This window comes from Crotalus tigris, unplaced genomic scaffold (genome assembly GCF_016545835.1).
Source record: "Crotalus tigris isolate CLP2741 ecotype Arizona unplaced genomic scaffold, ASM1654583v1 scf7180000023589.2044511, whole genome shotgun sequence".
Lineage (NCBI taxonomy): Eukaryota > Metazoa > Chordata > Lepidosauria > Squamata > Viperidae > Crotalus > Crotalus tigris.
The window spans coordinates 1,826,303-1,836,907 of NW_024100062.1; the positions used below are offsets into that span (position 1 = coordinate 1,826,303).

General features: G+C 37.7%; 1 protein-coding gene across 9 annotated transcripts in view; it reads left to right on the plus strand.

The window, feature by feature from the left end:
- The window catches only part of BNC2 (basonuclin 2), a 433,897-nt gene extending 423,634 nt beyond the window's left edge, over nt 1-10,263 (plus strand). For 6 of the 9 annotated variants that reach the window (XM_039319400.1, XM_039319402.1, XM_039319399.1 and 3 more), the window contains one exon: nt 9,118-10,263. In XM_039319400.1, coding sequence (XP_039175334.1) covers nt 9,118-9,778 — 661 coding nt within the window. In that variant the 3' untranslated portion in view covers nt 9,779-10,263. Of the gene's footprint in view, nt 1-6,791; nt 6,823-9,117 lie in introns of all 9 variants that reach the window. The other 3 variants (XR_005553697.1, XM_039319404.1, XM_039319405.1) reach the window with 3 other exon arrangements.
- The last annotated feature ends 342 nt before the right edge of the window (nt 10,264-10,605 follow it).

Genomic DNA, 10,605 nt, shown 5'->3' on the forward strand with positions numbered 1-10,605 from the left:
AAGATGGAGTTGCATAGAGTTGTATTTTTATTAACTTTGCAGCACCTTTTTCATGTACCAGGACTGTGGTGTTTTCAGAAATTAGGTTATATATCTGCAAAGTAATAACTAAATAGAAAGATTTAGATCGCTTACATTTGAGAAAATGATTGGGCAAATTGTGCACATTCTGCACAATGCATAGAAAAATTAATACTGCCTTAAAAAGAAATAACAATGGGTGGGCTTAAGGTTGGGAAAATTAGAACTCAAGCAGATTCAGGGTTTTGAATTAATGTCTCAAAGTATACATTGGGGAATGAGGAATTAATCTGAGAATGTCAGAATCCTTATGTAAGAATTGGATATTTTGGGCATTTGCTGCACCATGCTTTTAGAAAGATAGAAAAATGAATAGGTTATGCTCAGTACAGTACCTTGACAAATACTATCTATTGTATTAACTGCTTTAATTATTATTGCCTTCTTTGAGGAACCTTTGGACCTGTTAGCTTTGTTATGTACGTTATGTTTTGTCAGATAGAGAGTTATTCACCAAGGATCTGTGATATGCTGGTTTAAGGCTTTTTTTGACAAAGATACTCTGCAGGATTTCTTGATTTTGTAGAGCTAGGGTAGGACACCTCTGATCTGCATGCTCTGTGTAGCCCCTGGAGTTCCAAGATAGTTATGCCAAAATTTAACAGCAAATCGTCTAATAGGAGTAGTGAAATCTCTCACACACACACACACCCACAATAAGGCCGCCTAACTTCCTGTAAAACAATAAATAAATAAAAATTTAAAAAAGCAGTGTGGTTAACTCTCCTATAAGCTTATCACAGCTATATTGGTTTTTAAAACAAAACAAAACAAAACAAAACTCCAAAATTGAACTGAGGGAGTGTTGAAAGGCTTGATCCCAGGGAAAAAACTGGAACAAAAAAAAAAAAAAAAGACAAGTGGGGATATGTCTTCTTTTGAAGAATGGTATGTTTTAAAACTAAAATACAAAAATTGTGACAGCTGTGGGCTATAAAGAAAACTGAAAGTACAGTTCCCCCAGTTACAAAAAAGTTGCTTTTCCCTATTTTTCCACAACAACTAAATACTTTAAAATATTTATTGATTCAGTTTTCTATCTATTATATTTCTAAACTACTCTTAATCAAATTGAGTAGTGCATAAAACTAATACATTTATATGTTATGCCTTTCTTGTTATATAGTGGCACAGCTTTGTTGGATGTGCACATTCCCTGGCACATTAATAGCCATTCGCTATTTATTCAGTGGGGCTACAACACAAGATATACAAATTGTGCGATATATGAAGTAAAGAGTCAGATGTGGCTTCCCGCCTCCAGGGATTGAAGTCTGAAAGTTTAAGACACCCTGAATTTACCCCATAACCATAGAGGTGCAATTTATATTATTTTTTTAAGCTGCTTCTTTACTGCACTCAAAAGATATGGCTAAATTTGAGGGGGGGTTGAAATCAATCCACACAAAATAGAAATATAAGCTAAATCATTTTTAGTCAAATTCATTCAATAGATATGTAATTATGTATCAGAATCAATAACCATTATAGAGGAAGTATATGAAAAATGCAAAGGCCAGAAATAAACGTTCTTTAAAAGGTAGAAAGTACCTAAACTTCATAATATATGTTTAGGTTAATATTTTTAAGTATTTGTATGATTTATTTATGTCTTAGATTTAGATTCTGCCTCTCCTTCAGGAACTCAAGGTAGCTTATAATGCTCTCTTTCTTTCAGGCTTCCCCTTAAAGCAACAGGCCTTAGGGCAGGGGTTCTCAACCTTTCTAATGCCGCGACCCCATAATACAGTTCCCCATGTTGTGGTGACCCCCAACCACTTATACATCACCGGGTGCCAGGGGCGTGGCCAAAGAAAAGGGGGAAAAATGGCGGACAGCCTTGTTTGACGACCCCCGTGAAATGGTCGTTCGACCCCAAATGGGGTCCCGACCCACAGGTTGAGAACCACTGCCTTAGGGGGTACATATGGACCACAATCACCAATGTTATGGGTGTTAAAGTAAACATAACACCCATAACAAACAGATGGCCCATGCTTAAATTGACCCTCAGCTCTCCTGGTTCTAGTACAACCTCCTACTGTATTTTAAAATGATAAACTACTGAAAGTGCCTTATTCAAAGAAAAATTTTTTTTAATGTAATTGTATGTAATTTTAATATATTCCGATATAATTTCTAAAAATGAAGTTTTTGTTCTAAAGTGTTTTATCAAAACTACCATAATATTTGCCACCACACTAATACTTTTGCCTTGCACTTTAATGAAGTGATGTATTGTAGGAAGATCTCCAAGAAATTTAATTATAAGGACCTGTTGGTTTACAATTGCAAAGAACTCTCCTTTAAATTTATCAAGCTTTTCTGTGGAATCAGTTCCAAATTTAAAACGCTCCGGAGTAAGATGTATGATCCCTTTCATGCTTTCTGTCATTGTTTCTACATTCCATTCATCTGCTTCCTTTAGGCAAATGAACCTAGAAGGAGAACCACTACTTAGAAGGAGAAATTTTTCTCCTTGCTCTGTCTTGTCACTGATTTATGCATATGAACCAGCAGCAACATCAAAGAAAAGATGGATCCAGATCAGAGGGCCTGAGGGCCAGCAGTAAGCCCATTCTGGTGAGATCCTGCCCAGATTTTACCCATGCCATGAAAAGCAGTGTGGGAATTTGAACATACGTATGAAGTATGTCTTTTTCAGTCTCTCTAGAGCAGCGGTTCTCAACCTATGGGTCACAACCCCATTTGGGGTCGAACGACCATTTTACGGGGGTCGCCAAACAACGCGATCCGCCATTTTTATCCCTCAGGGGGCGCCGCCACACATGCGCGCCGCGCGCGCATGCGTGGCGTGTCCGTGTGACCAGGGGTCGCCGTATAAAAAGGTTGAGAACCACTGCTCTAGAGTAATTTCAAAAATGTAAGCTAGTTGCTTTTAACTCCTAATCATCAATCAACTATGGCTTTAACAGACTGATATAGAAAATAAGACTATAGAATGTAGCAAACAATGTCTTCTTAATTCCAGGTATACAAAATATTTTTTGTTAGAAAACATTATATCATGGAGGAGAAACCTTCATGTTTCTGAACCATATCTATTAGCACCCTAGCCAGCATACTTAAGGGTGAAGAATTCTGGAAAATATAATTCTACAATAGTTGAAGGGCTATATTTCCTTAAGTTTCGTTAGATGACAATCCAACATATTTTATGCATTTAGGCAGGGCAAGCCAGACCTGAGCTATAGAAATCTGGTCAACCACTTTGTTAGAAGAAAATAAAGTGGTTCAGAATATCCAACTCAGCCCATATCTATTATTCCTGCCTAATTTAGATCATCTTTAATAAACATTTCATGCTTTTCTCCATGTACTATAGTAGCAGAACTTAAGAGATGATAGGGGTGAGCCTGTACTTTGGTGTTAGTAATATTAATGTAGGAGGCACACTTAAGTAAATGTCTTGTTATACTGCACAATTGTTTTTCTTAGCTATGGGCCACACTTTGTCTATGACTATGCCCTGCACTTTAAAAAATAATGAATGTGACTTGGGTAGAAACAAGATTTCATGTATTTAATATTTTTTCCTTTCTAAATTCAAGAAAGGGGAACAATTCAAGAGTGGGTAACAATTTTTGAAAATGTTTGGATGCTGTAGCCATTCCTCTCTTTAATGGTTGCATTGCCAGGCTGGCCCTCCTTCTTATATCGTGGAAAACAAGGGCTAGTCATGGATCCTAAAAATTAGGGCAAATTCATGGTCAAAAACTGCCAGAAGAGAAAGATTTAGACTTGCCACCAGATATTAAACTGCAGTGAAATTTAAAACAAATTTATGGATTCTGAGTCTAAAGGAAGCCACAATTTTTTTTGTAAGACTAATGACATTTTTCACTTGTTAGTGTTTTTGCCTAAAGACATCTTTGCAAGCTTCTCTTTAGTGAAATACTTCAAGTGAGGAATTAAATAATCTAAAAATTCTAAGGACAACCACGTGCTTTAGAAAAGCTTAAAAACAAGCAGTGACTACTCTTAGGACTAAATAGTAGATAAAACATTTCTCTATTAAATAAGTCAGTAATTGGGGAAGACAGTGATTAATTGATTGATTAATTGTGCTGGGCTTCTACATAGAACTGTCATATGCCAAGTATCAGGGGGTTCATTCAGTGACATTAAAATGCAATCCCTGTTTTTAAATTTGGGAGATGGGAGAAGTTCCTAGCATATTCCAGTTCACCAGACCTCCAGTGGACCAACACAGTAGAGAAAGTCTATGGAGATTCTTAATCATCCAGGTCATGGTTATCCCAACGGATGACTGTTTTTTCCAAAGGATGACTGGACTTTCTTGGCTTTTTTTCCTTGAAAATGTTTCACTTTTCATCCAAGAAGCTTCTTCAGTTTTAACTCAGTTAGAATTTCAGTTAGAACTGAAGAAGCTTCTTGGCTGAGAAGCAAAACACTTTCAAAGACAAAAAAACAAGATTGACCAACATCCAGTTGCCTTTTTGAAAAAAAAAAAAACCACCTTTGGGACAGTGGAAAAGGCAAAAGAAAACAAGGGGAGCTTGCAGGAACATTCTGGGCTCAAGAGCTTCAGGGCTTAACCCTGATTGTTGCTTAGAAGTAAATGAGTTGCCAGCATGTGGATTCCATTTCAACACATAGAATATCTACGTGATATACAGCTAATATCATATATTTTAGGATGCCTTATATAGGAATCCAAATACGGTCATGCTTAAAATCAGCGGCACTCAAGATGGTCCTCATAAGATTAAGGCCTATGCATTTAGTAAGCCTACTTTGGATCTGGATACGGCTTACTATTCAGCGTCCTGCCAGTTTCACAACCAGTTTGAACTACCCAGTTTGAAGTTAAACTGAACGTGTTAAAAACAACAACAACACTATCCAAAAAAATCCAAGGCTTTTTCCTCCCAATGTATCAGTTCAGATGTACATATAAACCTAAGGACGATTCTTCAATATGAGAAATATACGTGAAGAAATTAATGGAACAGAATCCATCCTTGTGAACTATGGTTGCATAATGGAAATTGACTGCTATGAATGAACTCATACCCCAACGTTACGAACAGCAGAGCTAATGCCCCTGCAATGAGTTCATCTGATTATTGCATTACACCTGAATCAGTTGATAGACCAAGTTTTTTTTTTAAAGCTAGGCATGACATTTAATTGAATAAAAGTCAGTATAATTATATTAGGAGAAGCCAATGCTACTCCTGACAGCGGAAAAAGGACCTTGCCAGAAAGAGTGCCCACACATTTCTGCACATTGTTTGCCTGACAGATATTAAGGACTGGTTCATAGTTTAATCATATTACTGATAGCCAGCGCTGTAAACGATAAGTGAATGACCATGGCATCACTTTCTATTGATAGCCAAAGCCAGCTGCAACTTTGAACTCACCATCATCAAGGAAAATAAGCACCCACTTCTACTTGCAGGGAGATTTTTGTGATTCTGCATATGTGTTTGTGTCCCCAGTGCCTAGTATTCAGTAATTCTTGTTGTTATTCCCATATAGATCTAAGTGTTTGTCTTTGCCTGCAGCCAATGAAGGAAACTAAATAATAAACAAACTTGCTGCATTTACAGAGAAGGCACCCTGTGCTGCATTTTAGCAGGGGGAAAAAAAAACATTAATGTTTATCATTTCATGTAATCCACAGCAGAGCTCACGTACTGCAGTGAATTACAAATGTGGTTATAGGAAATCTAACTTCAGTTCATCCCTTAGCCCTAGAGACCTTTGGCAAAGCCCCCAATCTCAGTGTAAACCTGGCATAAATGGGATTGCTAAAGTACAATTCAGAGGACCTGTACATAACTTTTATATGACTTTTTAAGTTGCCCGTGTGTGTGTGTGTGTGTGTTGTTTTGTTTGTTTGCTTGTGACTTATTCAATGTACTCGTGAAGCTAAAATATTGTCCTGTGCGTCTCTAGAGACAATACAGGTTACAAGCATAACAACGGACAAGCTATTTGTATATAATAGTTGTCAATGTGCAACAAATTGATTTTATTCTGAAAAAGCATGCTGCCACGGCAGGAAGCTATGTCATATGGCTTATACATGGTGGAACCATTCCGCCTCTTTTGCATGATGCTATCAGAGGAGCAAAAACACATTTCATAGATATAACCCTGTGTTGTGCTGTTGAACACATGCTATAATTGGCAATGCAGCCCATATTCAGACGTTCACAGCAAAATGCTTCCAGTGTTTACTTAGAGATGTTTCCTTTGAGGTCCTTATCATGTAACAAATGGGCAAGTAATTCCCTTTCCTGAAAAGGCTTGAGGCTGTCCCTCTCTTGATCATTTATGTACGTGAACCCTGCATGAATCTGTTCAGAAGAAAAATGTGGGCAACTGTATATTTGCTTTTTTTCTGATTTGATTTATAGCTGTAGATTGTGTGGTTGATCCAGCAACCATCAGGACAACAGTGTAAGTAAGATGATGGGTGACAGAAAATGATCTCATGGCCAAAGCATTTTTAGCCTGTATTTTATTGTTTAAAGATTCTCTTTTCGTTTTTTTTTTTTAAAGCCAGATGTGACTGGATTGGAATGTGAATTTGTTCTCTTTCTTTTTCTCTCTGTCTCTTTCTTTCTATCTCCTTTTTTTTTTCCTCTCCCTCCCTCCCTCCCTTTTTCCCCTTCTGTCTCTGCCTTCCTCCTCCTTTTGTGATCTCGATTTAGCAAAAGATTAGAAAGCTGAACTTATCACAAGGTAAGCTCAGCCTTCATAAGTGCAGTTTTGGGGATAGTGTAACTCCCTTCTTTAATTAGATCAATACTACAATACTTGATGTGAAATGATACGTTCACTCTTGTGGATAAAGTTGCCTTCCCCCTGTCCACTCTCTACACCCATGGATGTATCTCTCAGTAGCTTTTTCTCTACTTGGGATCCAAAATTACCCATCCTTCACTTTCAATCCATTTTTAACTGTCTTCTTCCTAAGAAGAGTAGATTGTTAGCCTACTCTGCTATATTTAACGAATTAAATCAATCCTGACAATATACAAACTCCCTCTACAGTTAGATGGGCAGTTCAAAAATGTGAAAATAAAATAAATTTAAAAAAAATATAATGCACCGCCTATTTATTTGTCTCTGAAAAAATAACTTCATATTTCATTTTCTGACACAAGTGGGTACATTTTGAGATGACTAGTTGAGAGATACACAATTAGTGAATATATTATTGGAAAGCCAATGTGCAAATTACATAAAGAAATCTAATTGCAGGATCCAATCTAGATTGGTCCCTGAAACTAGAGGTTTATTTTTCCGAGCTTTTGGACTAGACTCCAGAAGCATGAGTCCAAAAGTTCGGAAGACTAAAATCTCTGGTCCCGGTGACCGACCCAGATTGGATCCTACAACATTATCCTGGGACATGTATATTCGCCTTCATTCGTGAGGAATCTAATTCCCTGATCTTTGGTTGATGATGCTTAGTCACCCCAATTCTGCAAGGGACACACCATGTGCAGAAGCAGTAGCCACCCAGCTGGCTAGCCACCCAGCCCAATTTAGATCCAAACCTGCCTCAGTTTTCCAATGCACATCTGAACATCAGGCAAACATCAAATTCAGTGTGATCTGATTTTGAAACTACTATAGAAGGGAAGGATAAAGGCATGTGTTTCCATCTACCTTGTAATGTGATTGGAAATGCATATTGCCAACCCTAGTCAGGCTGGAAAGCATTCTTGTGCATAGTAGCTGTAGCTGGATTGGAAACTGCATTTTGTTTAAAAAAAAAGTATATTAAAATCTTTTCTATGACTCAGTTGTACACCTGATCTTTGTAAATGTGCAGCTGATTTATATATGCCCTCTGCTAAAGTTCTGTATGGCAGGGCAAAGCTTGAGATTTATCCTGCTGTCCCATCAAAGTTTAGGAATTTATTTTGTAATACACAATTACTGCTTATCGGGCTGTGCATGTTGGTTCAGTACAGGTGACCTCATACTCTGGAAGCCCTGGTTTGTAAGATGTTGTGCCTTGCTCCCTTTCCAAATGTTTGTGCTGAATTGGAGTTGGGTTTAGAAAAAAAAAAAGGTATGGGTTTACCAGTGTGACTTGGCATGCAGTGTCATGGGCAGGCTGACTGGTAGAATTTGCACTGTAGACAATGACAGATAATCTTTGAAATGCATAAAGTTAAGAAGAGAACTTGCACAAATCAAAGTTTCAGGTTTTAATAGGAATATTTTGGCACATTTCAATATGTCTTTTTAACAAAATATACTAAGAACCGAAAACTAGTGAGTGAGAAGGAAAACAGAAATGTATCAAAATTATAATAGTTCCACATTTCTGCCCTAGGACTTTGATCATTTGTAAAGAGCTATATCTTCAACATAGAAACAAATCTCCCGATATGACTCAGCATGAATAAGTTCATAGTAACTGAGAAAGCCACACAGGAATTGCTATCTTATAAAATGGCGTCTTTTCTTTCCCTTCCAATTTTTTTAATTGTTTCATTCAGTTTTAACTAGACCTGCTCATAAATACTAGGTTCCCCCCCCCACACACACACACACAAACCTCTTTTTGGTAAGAGGATAAATCAGTTTAAGATTCTTTTCTAATTGCCCTTTGTTCCCAGTTGGTTCCTATGGTTACATGTATCAATAGGAACCAGTGGAGCCAACTGCTGTGATTTGATAAAGAAATTCCATTGAATACTCTCCCCATTAGTTCATATGATACCATGTTTTTGAAAAGAAAAGTAATAATCAGTCATACTGCCAATTAGCCTGATGCATAGTATGATAACCATATTAAAAAAAAGGGAAAAGAAATTGAATTAATCTGGACTTGCAGCATCTTGCCTTGCATTTATAGGAATGGTGTCCAAACCATCACGCTTGCGTTTCTAAGAAAAGAGCAACAGTTGTATTATTGCATGAACATGGTTATGCTTTTTATTCCATTGCTGAAGTTTGCATTATAATCAATATTGCATATTTCTTTCCTTCTCTATGTCTTTGCTCTCTCTTTCCCAGACACAGTGCTAATATAAATTTGCACCGTAAACTGTTGACCAAAGAACTGGATGACATGGGACTGGATTCTTCTCAGCCCTCCCTTAGCAAGGACCTCCGTGATGAATTCTTGATGAAGATCTATGGTGCTCCACCCCATTTGGGTTTTGATCTACGGGAAGACACCTCCTCCCCAGCAGGAACCGAGGACTCTCATTTGAATGGATACGGACGGGGCATGTCAGAAGAATACATGGTCTTAGATCTGAGCACCACCTCCAGCATCCAGTCGAGCAGCAGCATCCATTCTTCCAGAGAATCGGATGCAGGAAGCGACGAGGGCATCCTTTTGGATGATGTGGATGGGGTCAGCGACAGCGAGGAATCATCACACAAAACTGAGGCTGCAGCCTTAGGGGTCAGCTTGAGCACTGAAGTCCCGGGATCCCTCATGTTTAACAGCGTTTCCATGAATAACGGGGGGATCATGTGCAACATTTGTCACAAAATGTACAGCAACAAAGGGACTCTCAGGGTGCATTACAAGACAGTACACTTGCGTGAAATGCACAGGTGTAAAATCCCTGGGTGCAATATGATGTTTTCCTCGGTCCGCAGCCGAAATCGGCACAGTCAGAACCCGAATCTACATAAAAACATTCCCTTCACCTCACTAGATTAGTTCCGAGATGGACACGGTCAGTGCCAGCTCCAAAGTAAGAGCTTATACTTCTTCAAATTGCCATTTACAGACTCTTCTATAAATATATATAAATATAAATATATAAATATATATCTTTTTTTCTTTTTTAAACAAAACAGAAAACAGACCGGGTGCTGTCCTTTCCCCCTCTTTTTTTCCCCCCTGATTTTTGTTCCTTTGTTTTGTTATGTTTTTGTTTTGTTTTTTTAAAAAACATTATGTGGGTTGGGATAGCATCTTTAACCTGAGATAACATTTCCACTGCTTAAAAAAAAAAACACAAACAAACTTACCTTTTAAAACTCCCTTTTGTTATAAAATTTGTGGTCATCTCCAAAGAGACTTGTTTCTTCCATCAATGACTGTTGCCTGCAATCTTAGAAAAGGAAAGGAAAAAAAAAAGAAAAAGAAGACAACCCCCCCTAAAAACGAAGCACTGCGAAGATATTAAAATGAGAGAGAGAGAGAGAGAGAGAGAGAGAAAGAAAAGGACAACTTCAATTGTTTTTCTGTGTATTTTAAACCTTTGAGAGGTTCATCAACTACGCATGGCTGTTAACACTTGTATATACTGAGCCTTGAAAGGCCCATGATGTAAAACAATTGTATTGATGGTGGTTTAACCTTTTGTTTGTTTGTTTGTTTGTTTGGGTTTTGTTTTTGTTTTTTACATTTACATTTACATCCAGCTGTGAGATATGTGGGGGGTGGGGAGCGGGTGGGAATAGTTTGCTGGCTAGCTCAATTCATTTATATTAGCTTCAGTGCACATTTTTTTTTTAAGAAGAAGAAAACACGAGTTCCAT